The 24,941-nt window shown below is 43.7% G+C and overlaps 1 protein-coding gene across 10 annotated transcripts in view; it reads left to right on the top strand.

Moving 5' to 3' along the window:
* The first annotated feature begins 427 nt into the window (after positions 1 to 427).
* The window catches only part of MOCS1 (molybdenum cofactor synthesis 1), a 51,475-nt gene continuing 26,961 nt past the window's right edge, over positions 428 to 24,941 (top strand). For 6 of the 10 annotated variants that reach the window (XR_012158197.2, XM_073338573.2, XM_073338568.2 and 3 more), the window contains exons 1-4: positions 428 to 657; positions 12,110 to 12,242; positions 12,666 to 12,833; positions 22,755 to 22,919. Coding sequence is in view for 9 of the 10 variants with exons in the window: in XM_073338573.2 (XP_073194674.1) it covers positions 523 to 657; positions 12,110 to 12,242; positions 12,666 to 12,833; positions 22,755 to 22,919 (601 nt within the window). In the remaining variant the exon portion in view is untranslated. Of the gene's footprint in view, positions 658 to 1,209; positions 2,391 to 6,253; positions 6,899 to 12,109; positions 12,243 to 12,665; positions 12,834 to 22,754; positions 22,920 to 24,941 lie in introns of those variants that run through there. The other 4 variants (XM_073338570.2, XM_073338571.2, XM_073338572.2 and 1 more) reach the window with 4 other exon arrangements.

The following is a 24,941-nucleotide window of genomic DNA, read 5'->3' as shown; positions in this document are numbered from 1 at the left end:
CCTTGGAGGACCCAGAGAAATGGACTGGGAGATTTCTCAGTCCTTTTGAAGACTTTGAACAAAAATATCTTTTCTTGCAAATGTTTCTCATATACTTGAGCTAACCAGGAATTAGCAAAAACAAACTTTTGAACAGTCCGAATAACAATCCTATTGTCCATTTTGCGGTGGTATTTCTGATATCAAAATCCCTGCCAGTTCTTCAGGTGTTCTGAGTCTTCCAGGGAACACAAGGCAGAAAAAACCTGAAAATCTAAGACTACAAAAAAAAAAAAAAGTGTTGTTTTTTTTGTTTTTACTTCTTTCAGCCTGACACCACCTGCGCCCCCGAAGCGGCTGAGGAACTACAACTCCCAGCATGCGGCACGGCGACCTCGGCCGTCCCCGCATTGCGATTGGCTGGTTGGGGCCTCTCCCCTCCACGTGACTCAGGCCGGCAGCGTCGGCTGCTGTCCGGGGCAGAAGCAGCGTGAGGCCGCCCGCAGGTAGCGGATCCGTGCGGGTCGGGCTCAGTCAGGGCCTATGGCAGCGGCGCGGGGGGTTCGCGGGTGTCTCCTGCGGGGGCCCTTCCATGCCCGGCTGGGCAGGGGCTGCAGCTCCGGGGCTCCTGTGCGGCGGCAGCAGCAAGCGCTTGTGGCTGCCCCCGCCCCGGCTCAGGTGAGTGGCGGGCAGCAGCCCGGGGGGTTAATGGGAGCCCCGGGGCGGCGTGGCTCCTTGCAACGGGGGAGCCATGTAGGCGGGCAGGTGTCTGGCTCAGTAGGGAGGTTGTGGGGGGCAGCTGGGGAGGAGGGAGTTAAAGGGGGGGCTGGTGGGGTGGGAGTTAGCTAGGGAGAGGGGGCCAGAGGGTGACTGGATTTGAGGATCAGGTGGGTGCCAGCCCCTGGGGATTATATGCATAGAGGAGAGTGGGGCAGTAGTTATCTAGGGGGAGGGTGCCAAGGAAGAGGGTGTTTTGGAGGCTAGGGGTTACCTAGCTTTGGGGAAGGGGGGGGTCATACAATTAGCAATTAACACTGACAAAAGGCCACCTCTGGGGCGAAGTGTGTGTGTGTGGGGGGGGGTCAACAGCTGAGCAGCAGGGAGGTGAGGGCTTTTAAACAAGATATTGGCACAAGCATTTGCTCTTACAGAATGTGCCCGGAGACCTTGGGCATCTGTATGGAGGAGGTAGCCTTGTGAAAATGCCTATCATGGTGAGCTGCAGGCTGCTAAATCTGCCTTTCTTGGAAAGCTGAGTTGCACAGTCAACTTTCCCCTCAAAGTAGCTATCTAGAAGGAAGAAAAAGATGGGTGGACTGTAGATAATTTTTAAAAAAAATCTGTTAAAGGAGCTCATGTTGTGCCTTTTCTGTCTCCTTGACTGAGACAGGCAACTACTGTTTGAACACTGATGATCTTGGTTTTAGATAGCACTTTTTTTCCTCTTTGAGAGATCCTAAAGTGCTTTACAGAAATATTGTGTACAGAAATCCTTGCACTCACCAGTGAAATGTAACCACATCTGGACTGGAATGTGGCAGCTGGCTAATAGGGGACAACAGTGCCACATGGCAGTTCACAGCTGGGAATGAAGGTGAAAACTGTATCCCTCTAATCTTAACTATTTTTTAAAAAAATTGCGGAAATATCTAAGAATAATGTTCTCTATTATCATAAGTGTGAGTTTATTCAACGGGGAGGTCTGTGTTTAAAGGGTGACTTTTTAAAACTGCTCTACAGGTAACCTTTTATAACTGGAAATAATGTCACACAGTTTAAGCTCCAGACTTAAGTGTTGTGTTTAGTAATGTACTACTACTTTACGTTTGGTTTCATTCAACATTTTCTGGTTTCTGTTTAAATATTCCTATGGAGTAATTGCAACTATAATATCCTAGCATTGGAACTGAAATTGACTGAAAACAATAGTGAAACCTGAATAGTTTTTCACTTGTCCAGGATGAGAGAAAAAAAAACCAGATAGTTAAATGGCATATGTGGTGAAAAGTAAATTAGTTTTTTTTAATTCTTTCAGTATTTATAATCTACCATGTTACAAGTACGGAATTCTGTGCATTTTAAAATGTTCAACCTCTATGTGTTAACTTTAAGCAATAACATTTCCTCTCCCCCTATTACAGGCTGTTTTTTGTCTCAAGTGTAATACTAATACTTATCTCTTAATTACAGTGTATTATTCTCTTGTTTAGTAATAGTGAAATTTCATCTCCTTTATCCATTTTGTAGTGAACAAGTCATTCAGCAAAAATGTTTTTCCGTTCTGGGTATACTGTACACTATTCAAAAGCACATTATCTGTAAATGCCAGAAGTGGCCATCTTTGTTGAAATTGGCCAACTGATGATCAACTGGATGTAACCCAAGAGGTCATGTGGACTTCCTAGTAGAAGGTTGTTTGTTTACTTTGCACAGCTGTCTTGAAACTGAATTTCCTCAGCAAAAACATTGTCCTAACTAGGCTGCTCCCAATTTAATTGTTAGATGCCTCGAAAATTAATTCCACCTCCTTGGTGCCAAACTGAGGGTGGAAGGGCACAACAGAAACATGCAGAGTGTAAGTGTCTGGCACACGTCTGCAAAAATAGGACTTGACATACAGAATAATCACAAATTTTACATGATTTATTGGTTACACTCTCTCACATGGCAGCCCCTTAACGAGCAAAAAACAGACTGGGACTAGGTTCTGGTGCTGCTTTCTGGATTACTGGAAGTCAGTAATATTTTTAAACTGACGGTGAATTTAATACTTTTTTACAAGAAATCAAACTGACAGTAAACAACTTATCTGTCAGTAAAATTGGCTCAATAAGTTAGAAAAATGGTTGTTTGGTTTTCGATGGGTCACATAGTAGACTTGTTAAATTATGTGACTACAAGCAGAGCTTTAAGTCTAAAATTGCCATCCTAGAGACTGCATTTTTAAAATTGCTCAATCTAGAATACCTTGCTCTTTTGAATGCTACTTTGCAGGTTTCAAAGCAGAATATTGTCAATCACTTTTTTTTTTTGGCTTGCAAGAAGGGAGGAGCACTTGGGATATCTGGTGGGTAGACCTGTGACTTCTGTGTGTATGGTGGTGGCAGTTGTATTGTGGTCTATGTCATCTGAATCCCCCTGTAACTTAAGCAGCCAATCAATGTTAGTTATTCCATGTAAAATGGGGTTCTGTATCCCCCTTTCTTCTCTCTCCCTTCTGGGGGTCAAATGGCAGGAGGGATATTCTTTCCAAGTTCCTTCCACAAAATAAGCACTCAGATTGGTCACCAAAATCAGATGCTGCTCACTGTAGATTATGCAGATATTCTAAATATGATCACGTTTGCCACTTGGCATGCCCCTCGGTAGGGTTTGAATATGAGACTCCTTTCTGCCATCCACCTAAATGAAGGAGGAATTATCCCCCGAATACTACCCACTTGTGGCACCGGAATGAGATGTTACACACAATACATGTTAAGGAGTACTTGTGGCACCTTAGAGACTAACCAATTTATTTGAGCATGAGCTTTCGTGAGCTACAGCTCACTTCATCGGATGCATACCGTGGAAACTGCAGCAGACATTATATACACACAGAGATCATGAAACAATACCTCCTCCCACCCCACTGTCCTGCTGGTAATAGCTTATCTAAAGTGATCATCAAGTTGGGCCATTTCCAGCACAAATCCAGGTTTTCTCACTCTCCACCCCCCCACACACACACTCCCTCTCCTGCTGGTAATAGCCCATCCAAAGTGACAAAGAGAGTGAGTTTGTGTGTGGGGGGGTGGAGGGTGAGAGAACCTGGATTTGTGCTGGAAATGGCCCAACTTGATGATCACTTTAGATAAGCTATTACCAGCAGGACAGTGGGGTGGGAGGAGGTATTGGTTCATATTCTCTGTGTATATATAAAGTCTGCTGCAGTTTCCACGGTATGCATCCGATGAAGTGAGCTGTAGCTCACGAAAGCTCATGCTCAAATAAATTGGTTAGTCTCTAAGGTGCCACAAGTCCTCCTTTTCTTTTTGCGAATACAGACTAACACGACTGTTACTCTGAAACAATACATGTTGCAGATCTGTGATCTTCCTTTGCTTTTTGCATGAGGAATGAAGAGGAGTGTTGTGGGAGGGATGTGTCTGGTGAGGCTGTAGCAAGCAGCACTGTGGCCTGCTGTATCTTACACAGGCCCACCATGGGGTTGCCTAAGTAGTTCCAATTAAGCAATATTTGGGCTTACTTTTTAAGGACCCAGTGGCAATTTTTATTTACTTGTAGCCCATGGGGTTTTACATTTAACTTGGGGGCCACTTTTTCTCTGGGCTCTTTTTTTTTTTTTTCCTTAGGCCAAGCACTGCCCCTCACATGCAGCATGATGGTGCAAGCCCTGCCCCTATGCTGCTCCCGTAGCCTCACTCCCTCTGGGTTTGGATGGCTTTTTTTTAGACCAGTCATGCTTGTTTTTTCACCCCCAGCAAAATCCTCTACAAATGCCTATTTAGTGATTTGTCAAGACAAACACTTGATCGTTTTTCGTTAGTCTCTCAGAGAACTCTGTTAAATCTTTATAGTCTCTGGAAAGTGAAGTGAAGAATGTCTGAGGGCTTCAGCCCTGGGTGGCAGGGCTCAGGTTACTGGCCCCCTGCCTGGGGCTGAACCCCTTGAGCTTTGGCTTTGCTCCCACTCCACCTGGGGGGTGGGGCTCAGGTTTTGGCACCCCCACCAGGATGGCGGGGCTCAGGCAGGCTCAGGCTTCAGTCCCTGCTCCTGGGGTCATGTAGTAATTTTTGTTGTCAGAAGGGGGTTGTGGTGCAATGAACTTTGAGAACCCCTGCACTAGGCCATCTTGTGATATTCCTAATGGGTGTTAATATTTCTGGTGATAACTTTTTTAATTTTTTTATATTTGTGGAAAAATTACTCTAGAAAGCACAATCTGATTGACGCATCCGGAGGCTTGACACCCTGTCATGGAGAGTTACAGGAATAACTGTTAAAAAAAAATATAACTATTCAGTGTGATCTTCTGAACATCTTAGTAGTAATATAAAGTGTCAGATTGACAGCCCAGGAGTCTGAAGTCCTTTGTTCACAGATCAGGTAGCAGTACAGTCAGTAGCAGAGCAGGCTCCCCCCTATCAGTGTGCCTCAGCTGACCTTTCAGGTGGGATGAAAATAGTTCAGGGCCCATAACCATTTAATCCTTGGCCTTTCTACTGAGGCTATTGATAATGCCAGTGAGTGCCAACTGAAGAGGGGTGGGTTTTTCTGTTTTTGGTAATGTAGACAACAGTTCCACTAGAAACTGGAACGAGAACTACCAAGCTCATCTCACATGTCTGTGAATAACCATTAGTGGGAACTTGCTGTCAGCACCAGCTTAGGTTGGATTGACCTGGAAACGTAGGTAGCTAAGGATGGATCACTTGATGATTACCCGTTCTGTTTATTCCCTCTGAGGCACCTGGCAATGGCCACTGTCAGAAGACAGGATACTGGGCTAGATGGGCATTTGGGTCTGACCAACTATGGCCGTTCTTATGACTCCTCCCATTGCCAGTCCCCTAAACTGTATCCCAGTATAAGGATATGACAACAAGCTAATAAATAGGAAGTTCTAGCAATCAGGATGAAAACATGATCTCTGATATTTTACAGAAGCCTGTCTGCTACACACCAAGCAAAGATTGTTCATTATTTCCAAGAATACTTTTAAAGGGACCATATCGACATGAGTCTGCAGATCCAGATGACATGAGTTAGTGGTGAATCTCTGTTTGCATCACTTGGGCAGAGGGAGAGGAACAGTTGGAGTCATACTTTCACTGGGGAAAGCCCTGGGTAGTAAGCTTTCCTCTCTTCATTCACTTTAAAGTTGTCAATCTTTTATAACCTTGTGTTACACCAGCTTTTGCATGCTTCTGGTGGAGATTTTTTACAGATTCTAAGGTTATAATGAGAGAGTGTCATGACAATAACTAGGACTTCTATTTTATTTTTAGTTTGTAGAAAAAGAAAAAGCATCAATGCATTTGCTTTTAAATTACAAGCAGCTTCTAGTGCTCAAGCAACATTACAATAACAAACCATTTTATGCAACTGAAGAAAAATTCAATTAAGGAAGCAGATCTTGATTTCAGTTTCAAAAAGTATGTTTAAACAGCTAAAAGATTTTATAAAACTACAGTAAAACCTGCTTAGCGACCACCTCTGAAGAGAGACCACCCGTCACAAGTGAGTACTTGCAGAGGCCATGGAACTTGTCCCCCTATAATTTAACTGAAAAAACTGTGACGAGCGGCCATCTGTCATCTGCAACCAGTGACATTTTCTTACTCCCTTCAGAGCTGGGTGCCCAGCCACCACTCTCCGCTCTGCCTTCAGAACTGGGCGGCCGGAGAACAGCGGCTGCTGGCAAGGCACCCAGCTCAGAAAGCAGTGCTGCCATCAGCAGCAGAGAAGTAAGGGTGGCAATACCATACCTTTGAAGAGAGACCACCTCTTACAAGCATCCACTTCTGCAAATTCCCATGAATGGTTGCTCTTGGCAGGTTTTGCTGTACATTGGGAGTGTGTCCTTGAAGAGAGTGCCACTTTCACATTTATAATAGGCAAAGGTTGCTAGTTATCTGAAAATATGTGAAGCAACTAAAGGATGTAAAAAAACCACAAAGTTAGTTGAGGGATGAGCACAGGTTAAAAGTCTATAAATGTAGCTGTGTGCTCTCTTTCTTATACTTTGTCTACATTAGGGAATTTTTTTTACCAGAAATTACCACCAAAGCTAATGGTGGTTCATCTCTCTCTGCTAGGTGCAGGCCTGGTGTAGCACTCCCTAATGTCAACAAGGCTTCACAGAACTGGTAGACACACGGTGTGGTCTGTCTGCACTACCCCCTGGGAGTTAAAGGTAGATTTATTCCACTGCCTGCTCATCTGAAAGCCTTCTTAGTAGTTACCATGGATGAATCATGTATAGGGTCTGAGCTGAGAGCTTGGCTGTGTGTTGATGAGTGTCTGTAGTTATCAGTTTTTCCTACTGGCAAATGCAGACAGAGAGGGCCAGGGTCCTATATTGACACCCGATATGTTCAGTTGTTCAAACTGAATCTGGCATCCTTTTTAGTGTAGTAAGCAAACTTCAGACAGAAGCAGGCATAGATTTCCTTCTGCCTGCTGAAAATGGATGACCGACAGTAGAAGTACTGGTAACTAAGGGTATGTCCACACTGCAATAAAAGACCCGTGACACAGTTGCAGCTGGCCTAGGTCAGTTAGGCACAGGCTGCAAGGCTAAAAATTGCTGTGTAGAAGCTGGGGTTGGAGCCTGGGCTCGGAGACCCACACCCCTCACCAAGTTTCCGAGCCTGGGCTCCAGCCTGAGCCCAGATGTCAACACTGCAAATTTTAGCCCTGCATCCTGAGCCCTAGGAGCCTGACTCAACTGACCCCGGATCTGAGACTCAGTGTGGTGGGGGTTTTTTAAATTGCAAAGTAGATGTACCCAAACAGGGCTAATGGGCCACTTTACGTAAGCAGACACTTGTGCTTCGTGCCTATTTTCAGACCTTACCAGTCCACTGGCCAAGCTGCTATTGAAAGTCCTCTGGACTCTTGCCATTTAATTACAAGATCTCCGCAGTTGGAGAGCGGAAGTAAATTGAACAGTGGTCTCTGGGAAGATTATGTTCCTACAAAAGGATTGTTTCTGCTTTTTAAAAAAGGTTTGCAGTGTTAGAACAGCTGTGAATGAGTCAAAATAGCTTCAGCTATTAGATGTCACCTCTCTGCACCTCCCACTGTTCTGCTGTCTGTCTGGCTGCACCTTGCTCCACCCCACATGCCCTACACTGCCTGGCTGATCTGTTCAGAGAGTGTATCTTCTACCTGTCTCCCACCCAAAGGAGTAACACGCAGAAAATCTTCTCCAAAAAAACTTCTGAGGGGGAATAGGCTTAGCTGTATCTAGAGTATGGAAAATATTGTAAATATCTCTAAGCATAGTGCTAGGGCTCCCTTGTTTAAACTATGGAGTGACTAACGCTGCTGGCTAGAGCCAGGCATAATGTGGGCAGGGCTGTGCATCCTTGCTTCACCAGTACACCTCTACACTTGACCTCCTGGCATCCAACCTGTGCGGGCAGAGCAGTTCTGGAGCTTTTTCAGCAGCAACTTTGAGTAGCTCTTCTGAATAGGTTTTTATACCATGCTCATCAACACAGTATCTGAGCTCCTTCCAGTAGCGCACAAAGGCCTGGTCTACGCTTGGGGGGGGGGGGGGGGGAATCGATCTAAGATACGCAACTTCAGCTATGCTATTCTCATAGCATAAATGCTATTCTCATAGCTGAAGTTGCGTATCTTAGATCGACTTAGAATCACTTACTTTGTGTCCTCGCGGTGCAGGATCAACAGTCGCTGCTCCCCTGTCAACTCTGCTTCCGACTCTCACGCTGGTGGAGTTCCGGAGTTGACGGCAGAGCGATCGGGGATCGATTTATTGCATCTACACTAGACGTGATAAATCGATCCCAGATAGATTGATCACTACCCGCCAATCCGGTGGGTAGTGTAGACATGACCTGAGTGATGTGACTAACATCTGTGACGTGGCTTGTTCTCTCATCCTCTCCATATCCTCCACATAATGCAGCCCTAGAGTCCAGTCACTCATTTAACGTTTGAGGTTTATAGTCAGATCCTTAACCTTTAACCCCTTATCCGTTATAACCTAACAAGGATAGTTAGAATGTCTGGAACTGGCCACTGTAGTCACAGGATTTTAAATATTCCTTTTTTCTTTAACTTGCTAACACAAAATCTGTCTCCTTAAATAATTTTATGATGCTGTGTCTGAAGAGCATTAATGGAAACAAGATGGATTGCATTTTTAAGAACCATTTCCACTGCATCTCACACCCCTCCTCCCATTATGCTAACCTTATTTTGTTCCCTTCATGTAGTGACTGCTCAGTGTCTATCATAATTATTCAGTTGGTCTCCATAAAATCTTAATATAATTGTGATTAATATAAATGGAGAAATGTGAGCATCCACCACCAGATAAGAGCATATAGGTATTTTAAAAACAAACAAAAACCACTTCTATAGCTCCTCTAATTTGAGCCTCTGAAAACATTTATAAAAGTGGTTAACTAGTATTCTCCCTGTTTTACAGGTGGGGAAGTGGAAGTAACGTGGGGTTAAATAACTTGCCCAGCACCCCACAGGTTAGTGGCAGAGCTGGGAGTAGAGAGATATAACCAGTAGGCAAAGCTTTCAGTAGAGTGAGATTGAAGACCTACTTGAAAAACTTGCTACTCTGATACTTGAAAAATGTACATCTTGTGGTCTCAAGAGTGCATCCAAGACTTCAGCTTTGGGGTCCATCTGAGCGTGCTTGTTCAAACCTTAAGAGTGAAAAGCTTTCTGAGGCAGTTGTCTATCCAGACTTGCTAATATACTGAAGCATGCTGCTTAGGAGTAGTCTCACATGGGAAGTGGTTAGGGATTAGCCCAAAGGCAGGGAGTGAACTGGCTGCTGTCACCCTGTCTTACTTCAGAGTCTCAAACCTCAGGCTCAGCTCTCCGTGTTAATAGCAGACCATGGATCTCAGTTTCTGTGTCAAATTGTGGTTTCACTCTCAAATTTTTTCACAGTAGCTATTTCTTTAGCCAGAGGCTTGAATGATCTGATAGACCATGGGATAGGAGGTGGAGGAGAGGGAAATGGAGAGTGGCCACAGGGAATATGGGTGGGGAGGTCATTTATATAGTCTTACTCCAACTCAAAGGTGTGTTTAAAGTTGACATAGTGGGGATATGGAGTGGGGAGAAAACCAGGCACAAGCTTGATAGGCGCTATTAATAGGTTTATTCAAGAACAGAAAGTTTTAGAAATAAAATTAATGAGGATATTGCGTTATTGTGAAGTGGAGAGGGAATCCCACAGACTTCTGAAGCCTGTGCAACTCAACCTGCTCTTACTTACTCCAGATATGCACCAGTGTAACTCCATTGATTTCAGTGATGTCCAGATCTATGCTGGTATAATAGTTTAGAATCCAGCCATATAATCTAGATGACTGTAAGCATGCCTGTATTTCTGAGGCATACAGGTGTAGTTTGAGCCTCTTAGAGAAAGCATTCTAGTCTTCACACAACGTATGTTGAACCTGGAGGCATCAGCAGAAACAAAGTTTGGCAAATAGCTCTTTCTTAATTAGTTTACTCTGGGAATGAACTGTTCTATCACTTTAATGTATTTTTTTAGATGTTGGCACTCTCTCTGCTTTTAAAATAACTATTTCTGGAGCGCTTTTGTAGTCTTAATCCCCATCCACAAACAAGTCTGGGTTTGTTCCCCAAGTAGCTAAGAGATAAGGGCAACCCACTCTGAGGATCAGTGGTTGCAATTTCCTTACTTGGAAATAGGTAAAAGACAAACTTTGCTTCAACTCTCTAATACCCCCATTCTTAGGGACGTTTTGCTGGACCACTGGTCTGTAGTTGATCTCCAGAGTGGAGTCCTTGTCCCATGCTGTGAGGATGGTCAGTGCTTCATAAGTAGAGGGTTATGACACTGAGTAAAGAGCCAGCAGCAGCTGACCCTTGGAAGCAGCTGACAGCATGATTTCCTACCAGCACCCCTCTGTGAAAGGGATGAGATGCAGAATTATTTATAACTAAGATGTTTTTAATCAAGCATCAGCTTCTCTTAATGGCCCAGTAAGCAAAGCGGTGGCCCAGGGGCTACTGCTAAACTTTGACTCTAGTGCACTAAACATTGCGTAGGGTTGCTAGTTTTGGTTGGATGTATTCCTGGAGGTTTCATCCCATGATATAATCTTTAATTAAAGATTAATCTTTCATTCCTGGAGGCTTCAGGCAATCCTAGAGGGTTGGCATCCTTCTTGGGGGGTGTTTCTTTTTTTTTTTTTTTCCCCTTTCCACCTTTGTTAGCTGCTGCTCAATACGGTTTGTGTCTTGAGCAGCACTGGTTTGAAACTTAGATTTGCCCATCCCACCCAGGCCTGGGAGTCTCTTATTAGCTCTCCCCACATTTGACCCCTGTTGTACAGTTCTCTGACCCCCTTCCCTTGCTGGTGGTTTACTTCCTTTAATTACACATGCATAAAGCCCCGCAAATCTGCAGATATCCCCGGACCATTTTTGCGGATAAGATGCAGATACAAATTTTGTATCCACGCAGGGCTCTATGCATGCAGGAGCATGAAGCAGGGATTTCAGATAGTGTTGCAACCTGGAGTAACTAGTCCCAAATGTGTTGTGCTTCTAGCACTTTTAGGCACACACAAGGAGAGGGGAACAGCATTGTGTTAGTTGCAACCTTGTTTAAAACGCTGTCGTATTACTATTAGGGGTTTTAGCACTGCCCTCCCTGACTAGTTACACAGAGCCTTTCACCTGGGAATCATGTTAGCCGAGCCATGTCCATAGCACAAGGCTTCGAACACAATTCAAGCTGGAAAACCATACTAAATATGGCTGTTGCCCACAGATTTAAAAAACCGTTCAAAGTGGCCCAATTTGTTCTTACGTTGGACAGGGCCTTTTGTCTCATACTTGAACTGTCACAGGCAGAAGGCTAGTGGTGTACTTTCAGTTGTAACTTTTAGTTCTTCTGCTAGGCAGCAAAATGCCTGGAAGGCTCATGCCCAGGTTTGAGGACCACAATTTGAGGACCACAATGAGGGCGTCCGGCTGACTATTTTGGGTGTATATCTTTCCCTCTGTCTTTATAGATTTCAAGAATCAAACTGTCCTTGCAAAATGCATTGCAGAGAAGGCCTACAGCAACTGCTGCACAAAGTGGCTAACTTTAATATGGTTCCTTCCCCTTTATCTTAAATATGCAGCATGATGCAATGGAATTAAGCAGGGGATGAGAGTCGGGAAACCCCTGGAACTCCTTAGCTGTTCCACTGAGACTCACTTTTTAGTCTTGGTCAAAATCACTTGGCTTCTGTGTGCCTCGGTTTTCCCCTTCCATAAGATGTGGATGATAATTTCCCTGTGAAGTTTAGACTCAGTTCAACATTTGTACAGTGCTTTGAAGATGAAAACAGCTACCCCTTGTTTTGTTGCTTTTTCTCCTCAGGAATTGCCAAGCACAAGAAGAAAAGGTTTCCTAACTGAACATGCTGCCCCTTTCTCTGCTTTCCTGACTGACAGATTTGGCCGTCAGCACAACTACCTGCGGATCTCCCTGACTGAGAAATGCAACCTCAGATGTAAGTCTGTCTTCTTCCTTCCCCCTCCATGTCACAGTGAGGTTCATGTATTCCACAGGATATGGTGGCCCACCTGTAGGAACTAGAGCTGGGGAAAAAAATTTCAACCAAAACTCCTTGTGTGAAAAATACAGTTTTGGCAACACCCATACTTTTGCCATGGGTTGGCCTCCCTCCAGACTTAAGTGGCAAACTTTATTTACAGACCTGTCAAGTAGATGTAAAGTTATTTTAGGAATTAGGCCAGCAGCCTTGTCCGTGGGTTGCTAGTTTGACTCTGTTCTTGCTAGCTGTATTTCTGCAAGGCAGAATAGTTGGCAATTACAGGCAGTTGCTATGCAAAGTGCATCCAAGTACAGTGTTGGTTCCTTGCCAGTGGCTGATCCTTCCATTTGCCCATGTATTTCTTGATTGCTCATTCAGGTCAGTACTGTATGCCAGAAGAGGGAGTTCAACTGACCCCTAAATCAGAGCTGCTCACTACCCAGGAGATAATCACCATTGCCAGGCTCTTTGTGAAGGAAGGTGTGGACAAGATCCGACTGACTGGTGGAGAACCACTCATCCGGCCTGACGTGGTTGATATTGTGGGTAAGTTTCTGGTCTGGCTTTCTCCTCCTTTAGCAGCGCCACAAATCATGCAGCACAAAGATGTCTCGGCCTAATCAAATTGAGTAGCATGGCATGTGGGCTACGCTCTGAGGGAATGTTCCCTATCATGATCTGAGAACCCTATTCGTGTAATCAAATGTTCACAAATAGTCTCTTCCATCTGCAAGCACCATCTCCCTCTGCACCCTACCAAATACATGCAATACGGGGTTATTGCGTGCAGCAAACCTCCAGTGCTTTGCACCGTTCTGTTTTTGAATCTCCCAAATGATGGGGCTTCTTCCACGTCACATCCTGTACCAGCCAAATCCTGTACATTGTCTTCATGTTCAGTTTCAGAGACTGAATTCCAGCAGTCCAGCCTGGAGGTGACACATGCATAGGTTGCTGTGGGCAGGTTCTCATCCAGGAGGAAGGGAAGAAGTTTCTTAACAAGCTGCAGGTAAAAGAAGGCACTTTTTAGATACTGGTGCTACCTGGTCAGCCCAGCATATTGAGGAGTCAAGCAAGGCCTGAGGCTTTGTGCCTGTCTGACAAAGGAGAGCTGTCTGCCTTCAGTGGCAGGTGGAGACACTGTCTCTGCTAGTTCTTCAGTGCATTTCCCCTTTCTGACTAGGTGTCGTATCCATCTTGCCTCGATTCAGCTTGAGCCAGCTGCACTTCATCCAGGAGCTGATTTCTGCTGCTGTTCCCCCCACAAGACATTCTGACGTCTTGTTAGTGGCAGTGGTTCCACCACTTGAGAATGAGAGATGTAGTTGAGTGCAATGGGCACCCCATTGTCTGCTGAGCCCAGGGGGTCTGACTAAATCCCAGTGGACTTGTGTAGATATTGAAAATAACAGGGAATAGTATGGATCCCCGTGGGACTCTGCAGATGAGTGCCTTTGGAGCAGGGCGGGGGCAATTACCTTTTGCCATTCAGTCTACTGGAGAGGAATGAATGGAATCACTGTAGTCTTGGGCCACCTACTCCTGCTACATCATGTAGCCGGGTTAGTAAGTGGTCCTCTGTGTCAAAGGCAGCAAAAAGGTCCAGCAGTGTGAACATGGAAGTCTTGTGTCCATGGCCATAATGTCATTAGTGCCAATGGAACTGTCTCTGTGTTGAGCCCTGATTGTGAGACATCCAGGATGTTGGCCCATGTCATGTGTGGTTATTGGAGCTTGGTGGTTACTGATCCTTCAGTTATTTTGTCTAGAAAGGGGAGGCTGGAGACCATATGGTTGTTGGGGAGATCTTCAGGTCCAGTGATGGCTTCTTGGGCACTGGGCAAACTCTTTTTCAAAGAGTTTTGTAGGTGTGCTTGTATGAAGGAGACATTGATTATTTCCATTGAGAGCGGGCATAGTTGTTCTTCGCTGGCTTTTATAAGAGCATGGATCCATTTCACAGGTTGTGGCTCTAACATTTGTTAGGGCTTCTTAAGTTTGTTCTGTGTGATGGGGCCAAACTGTGTCAGGGTGGGTAATAGAGTCTGGTTTGAGTGCAGTTTCGTTTGTTCCAGTGTGTTCCATACATTTTCAATTTATCTTGTCAGCAAAATATGCTGACTGCTCTTCCCCATGCTTGGTGCTTGTGTCAGATATTTGGGCTATGCTGTCTGGATTAATTAACGAGTTCACTATGCAAAATAGCCGTGCTGGCCTTGGTAATGGAGGGGTAGAAGGCTCATTTTGCATCCGTGACTGCAGTGGCTTAATCCTGTAAGAGTTGTCTGTGCTGCTGGAGGATGGATTCAGAATATGGTTTGCACTCAAGCTTTCTGCCTGTGCACTTTGCCTGCTGTAGCTGATGTGTGAACCCGAGTGATCATTTTTGGTTTGTGTCAGGGGCGAATGTGGCAGGTTGGGGCCATTTGTGTTAATGGTACTGGATGTTCGGTGATTGTACTATTGGACTAACTCATTGGTGTCTTGGGCCTTGTATTTGTGTGGCTTGTTCTCCTAGGGTGAGTTGAAAACCTAGAGAATTCAGGGGTCTACACATGCATTTTTTCTTCTTCTTATAGGTTGTCCTGTAATTTACTGTGCATGTGTCTGGCACCTAAAGACACGGTCCCCAAATAAAGGACTTGTAATTAACAATGGAGGGAGCTTTCACTGAGGCAAGACAGGTCCACTGCTGTGTTTTCTCCAGACTTCCAAGGGATATGCCAGAGGCACCATTACTGCAGCAGTTTGAGAACAGAGTTGTGGATGGGGAAGTGACTAGCCCTACAGATGAAGGCAAGCAGCCTGGATTAGCACCAGTCTGCATTTTCCTGAATGGAGCATTGTGTACTGTGACATTGTTTGAAAACAGTTTAACTGTTCAGTGGTGCTGGAAAATAACTCCTCTTTTTGAAGTTGTTAGACACATAAGGTGGGAAAGCCTTGCATTCAGTTAATCAATAAACTCCTAATCTGTAGTCTTGTTGTTAAGTGCAATAAATAAGTAAATGTTCCACGAATTAGTGGAGCATTATTCACATAACTCCAGTGTGATTAGAAATCGAAACCCAGTAATAATCTGAATGTAATAGAACACAACTGTGTAAAACCACCAGTGACTGGTGTTAGATAAATATCTGTCTTTAAGGGAGTTTAAATTCCAATTATTGCCCTTTTAACTGAAGCATAAATCATGTCCTGCAGACATGGATTTGGAATTAGTATCTTAAAGTGGTCTTTGCAAGATGATCATTTATAATATACCCTTCCCTGTTAGACATGGTTTACATTTCTGAATTTTGCTATTTGTAATAGTCTGTGTTTAATCATTGATGGTGTTTTTCATTCAAACTGGACAATGAAACCAATTTGGTCCATTTCACTTCCTCTCGTTAGTTAGTTCACTTTTTGGATTTCATGTGTTAGTACAATGCAGTTTTGTTTCCAGCATTGTGGGGAAATATTTACATTTCTTAACTGAACCTATGAAAACACTCCTAATTATTTTGGATTTTTAAACCCTTTTTGTGTCTCACTCTATTTTAAGGCACCTTGCAAATCCTAGTCATCACTCACCTGCCTGAGAAGCTTTCCTTAAGCAGCATGCAGTGCTTAGGGTGTTTGGCGATTCTGGTGCTCTGAATTTAGCTTAGTTTTTCCACTGAATAAATGCTCTCTCTATATAAAGTGCAATATAACTGCTAACAGTAAAACTCTTAAAGTCTGTAAGGGATAGAGGAATAATCAGTACCATGTTCTGCTAAGACTCTGCGTCTGCACTTTTTTCTTTTCCCTGCTGCAATAATGTGGCTTGAAGCCAACATGGGAAACTAGGTTTTTTAATCTCTTATTTATCTACAGGCCTGCTGCAACTCTTCAGATTATTTAGAAACTCACATACACCATGAGTCAGCAGCTACAACTTACTGTAGGTTATGTCATGTCCTTTTGCCTGCTTTGAGTACAAGTCCCTGAGATGACTAGTAAATGGGGTATAGATGAGGCCCTACCAATTTCACAGCTGTGAAAAAGTGTCATGAACTGTAAAATAAGCCCTTCCCCATGAAATCTGATCTCCCCTGTGCTGCTCAGAGTGCCCCAGCTTGGGGGGAGGCAGGGGAGGCTCCTAGCTGCAAGTCCCAGCCGGGCTGGGGAGGGACAGGACTTGTCCTTCCCCCTGCATGGCTGCTCTGTGGAGAGTGGGGGGAGATCAGACCCACCTCCATGTACTTGTTGGTTTGGGACCCCCACTGTTACAACACTGTGAAATTTCAGACCTAAATATCTGAAAACGTGAAATTGACCAATTTAAAAACCCTCAGGCATGAAATTGATCAAAATGGATCCTGAATTTGGTAGGGCCCTAAGTATAGAGTCTGTCTTCTCTAGGTCAGCCAAGACTCCCTAGATTTGTATCAAATATATATAATTTTTATTTATTTTACTAACTGATGGCTGTTAAGTGGTCTCTGTCAGTATGTCTACACTTAAAGTGCTGTAGCACTTCAGTGTGGATCCTACCTATGCTGATGGGGGGGATTCTTCCATCAGTGTAGGTAATCCCCTCCCCAAGAGGCGGTAGCCCTCTGCCTAGCTCTGTCTACACCGTGGGTTAGGATGGCATAGTTATGTCTCTCAGGGGTGTGGATTTTTCACACCACTGAGAGATGTAAAATCCTAGTGTAGACCAGACCTGCGAAATTAGCTTGTGGGAGAAGGGAGTGGTGTCTCAGCTCAGTTCCTAGTGGACAGACATCCATAACACTAAAACTTCCTTTACTCAGTGTGACATCCCAGGGGCCAATCCATACTAATGAGTAGCTGTGTCACCCTCACCCTGTAACGTAGGCTGCCCTTTACAGCACCTTGCTGCTGTAGCCTCCGGTCTGGACTGTTCACAAACAGCCTCCAACACGCAAATCACGCCCAGCTATGTCTGTGTGTGGCCTGCAGCCAGCCACACCTTGGCTCTTAGCAGCAGTGGTTATGCCGCAAGGTGACCCCAATACATCCCCAGTCTCAAATCTTCCCCCAGAAAAGTATGACCTGTACTGCCCAGCCCCCTCCTGGACAGTGCAAATATGTTACGTCCATTATTCCTTTAAGGGAATAATATGCACACAACTTGTTGTTCCAAATAGAGTTACCCAGACACTTCAGCATGAACACACTGGATTAGATAAAACAAGTTGACTAACTACAAAGAGAGAGATTTTAAATGAGTACAAGTAATGAGGCATCCAAGCCAGAAATGGTTACCAAAAAAAAAAGAGAAAACGCTTATTGATGCCTAACTTAACAAACTACGTTAGATTCAAAGAACGTTTTCTCACCACATGCTTTCAGCAGTGTTACTGACCAAATTCTTTATGTCGGGACCCTTCCCCTAGGGGCCAACTCCTGCTTCCTTTGTCTCTTCAGAAAAAGTGAATGCGATAGGCGGAGAGAGAGGACTCCCTTGCGATGTTCATCCTTCCTTTTTATAGCATCAGTCCCCTCTTAGAAAAACATTTTCAGCTAAGAACTAGGAACCAAAGGATATGTAGAAGGATGTTCTCTGCTGTTTTTTCAAGCTGTTTGAACTTCCTTTGTCTTCCATTCCTGTCTGATGACTGTTAACTGCTTAAATGCAAATTAAGCAGAGCATCATTCCTTTGTTTAGGACAGACCTGTTTGCCAGCTTCTGTTTTGGCCAGGGCGGTGGGGTTTGGAATATGTATTAACACCATACAGAGGAATCTTATAACGTCATACAAAGTTGCCACACCTATCTGACTAGGACAATACTGATTGGCAAATCATGAGTTTACAAATGATACCTTACAAGACTTGTACCAAGATTATTACAATAGTGGGTAGGGTGTGAACATAGGTGTATCTGTCCCAGTCATTCATTGGCTGTTGGTCCTTTTGTGGGAAGTGTTAGGAGAGAGAGCCATAGGGCTCCTAGAGCAGGAATTGGTGCAGTGTGGAGTATTGGGTATGTTTTATCAAAACCTAGAACAGGAGGGAACTTGCCTAAGAGGGACTATGCTGGTAGCTCTACTGGCTAATAGCAGGATTCCTGCAATAAGACTTGACCAAAAAAACCAAAAACATTTTGAGTCATCAAACAATTATACTTCTCTTAAGCAATTATTTTTATGGGTCTCATTGAAAACAGAACCTTTGTCTCCCCATTATTTATATATAAAAAACTTTTAATAGCAACCCTGGCATTATCACATATTTTGTTAATACCTCATGTTTAGTCTACTCCTTATTTTGCTTGTTTGTCTTTGGCTTTTTTAATAGCTTTTTCCTCTTTGAAATACCTTGATATTTATAGAAATAATGCAATTAGTCTGGGCAGGGCTTAGTGACATTTACAAGCCTGTTTATATGAATAGTTTGAAATGTATTAGTACATTTATATATATGCTTGTGTACACCCTCTCCTCTTCCCACCCCCCTTTGCTGACTGCAGCAACAATTAAATTTAGCAGGCATGTACTTTGATCTGATTGTTGCTGTCCTGGAGCATGCTGACATACAAACATGCAAGATACTCCAAAGGACTGTTCTGCATTCCGATTTGTTAGAAACACCTTTTAAAATACTGTTGAGGGGTGCGAGGGGAGGGATTTTTCTTTAAGCGGCTAAGAGGTTTGTGCGGCTTTTTTACTAATATTTCCCCCTGAGGATCTCCAAGCTGATGCCGAGGACTGTATGGGGTTATGGTTGGAGTATTTGCAAAATAAAGAGTTGCCTCATTTACACAGCCCCATAAGAGTGCATGGCACTTTACAGACAAATAAATGCATTATTCAACGCATCTAAATGTTTTCCAAACAATTTAGTCCTGCAAAGCCAAATCAACTGTGTATCAGTTGCATTCTCTTTTAATACTGGTGATCTTCCCAGCCAGTGGCTGAAAATCAACTATGACCTTTGCTTTGAGGTAGAAAGAACTTTGAACCGTTCCTTTGTTTTGTTATTAGATACTGGGTTGCGTTTTGCTAGGAAATTGCACCTTTTAACTTATCGATAGGAGGGTAGGGAGCCATCAAAAGAGAATATGCCATTTTCAGAGAGAATGTTCTGACCAGGAAGGGGCAACAAACGTAAAAGTGGTTGTCATTTTTTATTTAAAGCTAAATGTTGCACTTCCACCTCAGACTCCTGAGGTAGGTAGTCTGATCTTCTTTCCCACTCCAGTCGGTCATTTTGCCATTTGACTTTATTTGTATGTATTTAGCTGCTGGTTTGTCTTTATTTTTTATTTATTTATTTATTTTATTTTGCTGAAGTGATTACAGGAGGCATAAAAGCAGCCTTAATCCAGCAGCACACCTCATGTTTGTATATGAAATCTCTCTGTAATCGCTACTGAGTTTACTAGTCAAACAGTGCAGCCGTGGCACAAGATAGCTGCAGATGTTTTACTGCTTAGCCTGCACAAATAAACAAGCAGGCAAGGATAGTGTCTGGTTGTGGTGAATAACTACAGACACTAAGGATTAGTTCTTCCATCTCTAATTTCTGATCTCTGGGTTCTGTCCAGTCTGTTCACTACACTTGGCAATATTGTGCCCTCCATTAGAGTCTCCAGTGAATTGTCTAGTTGTGTATCCATTACACAAAGAAAGAGGCACTGATAAGAACCACATTCTGCTCTAATTGGCTGGCTAAATTCAGCTGGTGCCATAATAGTTTACTGCTGGAATCCATCTGGTTCAGGCTGCAGCGTGAAAGTCTGATTGGACTCTGCTTAAACCTGTATTTACTACATCTTTCCAGCAGTGACGTCTGTAGTGGCTCCTGTTGTTTCTCTGTTGCTGGAAGCTTGGTGGTTGATGTGTGTTCTGAGGACAGCTGATGGGCAAGCAAAGCAGTTACATTGATGTACGTTCTTCTCCAGGCTGGAAGCACAGCACGTTTCCCCTACTGGCAAACGGACTGTGGTGTTAGCTAGTGCTTCTCCCACAACAGTGGCCACCCCTTCTCTGGTAGCTCACTCCTGGTGCATGGGGAAGGTTTGAGACATCCGGAAAGGAAAGGGAAGAGAAAGTTGGTTCTTAAAGAACATTGCTGTTGTCCCTTTGCTTCCAACACTCACAGTACTGGGTATACGTCTTCTAAGCCACAATCTCAGTCGCAAATACCCTAAGGGAAGCACATGAAGGTATGTCTGGAGGTATTTATTCCCAGCTCGATGAGACATACTCATACTAGGTCTCATTGAGCTAACGTGCTCAAAATAGAATGTGGCCACTGCCTCGTACGGGGCAGGAGCAGCGAGGGGCATATAAGGCAGGGAACCATTTATTTTTGCACCTTAAATAGGCAGATGTGTATCCAAATACAGACAGGGCTTGTGTACAGTGAACAGTTTGAGGAACACTAAAGATGTAGCTCTCTTGGAGGTAGCAGTGGTGGGAGTGCTTGAGTAGATGGGGACCAAGTGGCCACCTGCTCTTTCACCACTATGCTTTTAGTAGAACTGCTCCAAGCAGCGGTAGATGCCATGGTGATAAAAGTGCCCGTACCCTGTCCACACTAACCCTCCCTCTATTGATAATGCAATGGGAGGGAGACTCCCAGAAAGAGTCTAAGATAAACACAGCCCGAGGGACTAAACCTACTGAATAAGATGCCACTTTTACACAGTCACTTCTTATAGCTGACCTGCACTTTAAAGAGACGAGAAAAGGATGGTTTTTGGAGAAGTATAAGCTGAACACTTTTACTAATCAAAATGACATAACTTAAATACAGTGGAAACCACACACAGTGAATAGGGTGGTAGTGAAACAGAATAGCAATCCCAAGTGATTCCAGTGCATCACCATTTTCAGGTTGCGATCCCAGTTAGGTAAATCCTTTGCTTAGCAAGGCTTTCTCTATGTAGAGTAAGCAGATGACTTCACTATAAAATGGTTCTAGTGTTTCAAACAAATTCTAAACACACGAGAAGGCTTAAAAATACCACGATAAAGAGAGGAAGTGAAAGGAAGTCTAAGGAAAGAAAAAGGAGAAGAAACTGGAGTACTACAGGGAATTCAATTTTTAATTTCATAGTAAGTTTGCTGCCAAATTCCCAGTAACAACCTTCTGCATTTAACTCAGCTGTGCAGATGTTTCAGGCTGGTTTCGGTGTCATGTGAGCCCCATTGGTGGGACAGCATTGCCAAGTTTGGGAAAAGCCTCATTACATTCAGGTTGAGGGGCAGGTTGGATACTGAACCTCATCAAGTGAGACAATGGGTAATGTTCTACAACTTCCTCGCTAGGGGCAGTTGGAATTAGCACCTCTGTTTCCTCACCCATGTGGCAGCCTTTTTACCGTAGACCCTTTGAGCTACCCAGTAGTCACCGTGAAGCTCCTAGGACTGGTACTAACATAGGAACTGTGTAGCTCTAAATTGGAGATTAGCCATGTCTCAGAACCTTGCAAGTATTTCTACACATCCTTTGGGGGGGGGGGGGGGGATGCTGTTGTTTCTGAGACTTGAACTTTGGGGTGTTTATCTAATCTTTCCTCTTGTGTTTTTTAATAGCTGTCCCCTTGTGGGTGTTGCATTAGCACTGTTTGATCACTCAGACTAGTGATGCTTGTATTAATGCTAATGATGAACTTTGAAGATTTCAGCCTTTAAGCTGTACCACCCGAGTATCTCTTTGCCTTCTTAAATTCCCTGTACAGTTTTTGGTGACAGCTAGCAAAGCATGCTGTAGTCTTAAATTGCTTGTATAATGTTACTTTGAGCTGCTAAAGTAGCTGCCACTTTCTCCCCAGAGATGTGGTTGCGTTTCGTTGGGGGGTGAAGCAGTTTTCGGCGAATGATATGCTATGGTGTTCAAGCCTTTAGGACAAAAGGTGCTCTATAAGTGCAAGCAGTTCAGTATCTGGATCCAGTCGGGGCCCCAAGAAAGCGATGGTTAGTGACTGACCCATTAGCGTTGGAATTCAGCTTTCGGAACTGGACAGCTGGGAGCTGGCCAGGTTAAAGGAGTCCATGGGGCTTCCTTCAACATTAAAGTACTCGTTTGCTGTAATACATATAGAACACAGTTAATCTATATAGCCAGAGCGTTTTGATGAAGTTCTTGGAATCGCTGCTGCTTGCCACATTTTAGCTCCTTTAATACCATTTGAAGCTGGCTTGCGCTGTACTATATTAATCTAATAAGTGCAGCTCCATAGAGAATGAGGTACAGAAACGTGGTGGTTGTCAGCAGAGCCCATTTGGTATGGGGTGAGCTCCCCTCTCTATCTTATCTAGTGAATTGGTAAGTGGGTGAAGGGCCTTGGTGGATGGAGGGATTTGGACTCTTGGCTGCGTTCATGTGAAATTAACTTTTCTCTTCCCCACCGTTGTGTATGTTCCTTTCCCTAGTGATCTAGAATGTTCTCTAGAAGTTCCCGTGCATCCTGTGGTTGAACTCTGACCATTAAACGCTCTCCTTTTCCCTGCTGTTTCCTAGCTCAGCTGTACAAGCTAGAAGGGCTACAAACCATTGCTGTCACAACCAACGGGATCAACTTAGCTAGGCTGCTGCCACGGCTGAAGGAGGCGGGGCTGGATGCCATTAACATCAGCTTGGATACTCTGGTTCCGGCCAAATTTGAGTTCATCGTCCGGAGGAAAGGTACAGAAATTCAAATAACATCTCACTGGTTATAGGGTAACATTGTCCATCTTTTTATATTCCTGTTTGTTCATCCAGTCTCTTTCAAACTTCTACTGTTAGAGAAGTGAGATTCCCTTCCTTAAGACCAGCCTAAAATATCTACACTGGGCTTGAGTTTGATAGCTGGCCCTTTTCCCTTCTACTCAGCCTTCTTTCACAGGCAAAACCCCTTTTCATGAGAATGGGTGGAATAAAGAACATTTGTGAATAACAGCTTGAGGTAGGAGGTCTCATAACTACATTTGTCAATTTTCATCTCTACAATGTTCTCCTGTTCAACATTTTCAGCCAAAAACAGAAACAATACTCTGAAACCAATTGCCCACCATTATTAATCAAATGAAGGCATAAATGGCTGCCAGATTGTTTCCTTGCCACCCACAAAAACTGAAAGAGATTCATCCAGATCAGTGGTGGACAACCTACTCCTTGCCATAACCATAGGTTACAACTGACACAAGTTTTTTTTGTTTTTTGGTTTTTGGTTTTTTTTGTGACAACCCCTCCTCCTCGCATGTCTAACCATAAAGAAAAAGAAGATGGTCATAAGTCACTGAAACCCATTTGTGACTCCCAGATTCAGAACCTATTATACCCGAATACTGGATGATGATGAATACAGAATATATTCACTGTGTACCAGGTTGGTCCATGATTTGCCTGCGATACACCAGCTCTGCTTCTTGTACTGACATTTGTTCTTCAACTCTCTAAACATTTGTTTTCCATGGAGTACAAGCCCTTCCACACACTTCCTACAGTGAATCTGCTTAAGGACCCATCAGATGGGCAATCTTGTGACTTAAGCAACCAATTTAAAATGTCCCCATATGGTTTACTATACTGCTTCTGTTGACTCCTTCAGGTAGGTCCTGGTGGCCTGTGAAATGAGTTAATGGTTCAGTCCAGTTCCTAGTGGACAAATAGCCTGCATTGAAATTAGCTTCAGAACTGGCACTATTTGGAATCTTGTTGGCATTTCCAGCAGAGAAAGGACTAAATAGGCCACAAAGACTGAAACTTGCTTTCAGCAGTAGAAGTGGTCTTTCCTGGTCGTGCTTGAGGTGTGTTTAAATGTGTAGTGAGACATTTTTATGGGCCCAAGAGCAAACTATTCCATTGTGAAGGAAAGATAGGCAGTATGGTAAGAGACCACCCTGACTTAACCAGAAGATCTTCAATGACCTGAAACTTTAATAATAAAAAAAAGTCATACGAAAGTGGAAACTAGGTCAAATTACAAAGGATAAATATTTTTAAACAAAAAACACAAGCATGTAGGGGCACAAATAGAGATTAAACTAGCTAGGGACATAAAGGGTAACAAGAAAACATTTTGCAAAAACATCAGAAGCAAGAGGAAGACCAAGAACAGAGTTGGCTCATTTCCCAACAAGGAGGGAAAGGCAACAGGAAATGCAGCACTGGCTGAAGTGTTAAATGCCTTTTTTGTTCATTTTCACCAAAAATGTTAGCAAAGTGAACATCAGTGTGAGTTGGGTAGGATCTGAGGCTAAAATAGGGAAATAAGTTAAGAATTTCTTAGACTAATTAGATGCCTTCAAGTCTGCAGGGTCTGATGAAATACATCCTAAAATACTTAAGGAACTGGCTGAAGAGATCTGAGTCATTATTAGCCACTATATTTGAGAACTTGTGGAGGATGGGAGTGATCACAGAGGGACTGGAAAAGGGCAAATAGAGTACCCATTTGTAAAAAGGGGAATAAGTACAACCCAAGGAATTACAGACCAGTCAGCTTAACTTCCGTACCTGGAAAGATAATGGAGCAAATAATCAAACAATCAATTTGTAAGCATGTAGAAGATAATAAGATAATAAGTAACCATCAACATGGATTTGTCAAGAACAAATCATATCAAACCAACCTAATCTTCTTTGACAGTGTAACAAGCCTTGTGGATGGGGAGTGGGAGGGGAGAGGTGATATATGTCACTTTAGTACACTTGAAATGCTAT

Source organism: Lepidochelys kempii, chromosome 3 (genome assembly GCF_965140285.1).
Source record: "Lepidochelys kempii isolate rLepKem1 chromosome 3, rLepKem1.hap1, whole genome shotgun sequence".
In the NCBI taxonomy this organism is placed as follows: Eukaryota; Metazoa; Chordata; order Testudines; family Cheloniidae; genus Lepidochelys; species Lepidochelys kempii.
The sequence above is the reverse complement of the archived record's forward strand: the minus strand, read 5'-3'. Positions and strand labels throughout refer to the sequence as shown.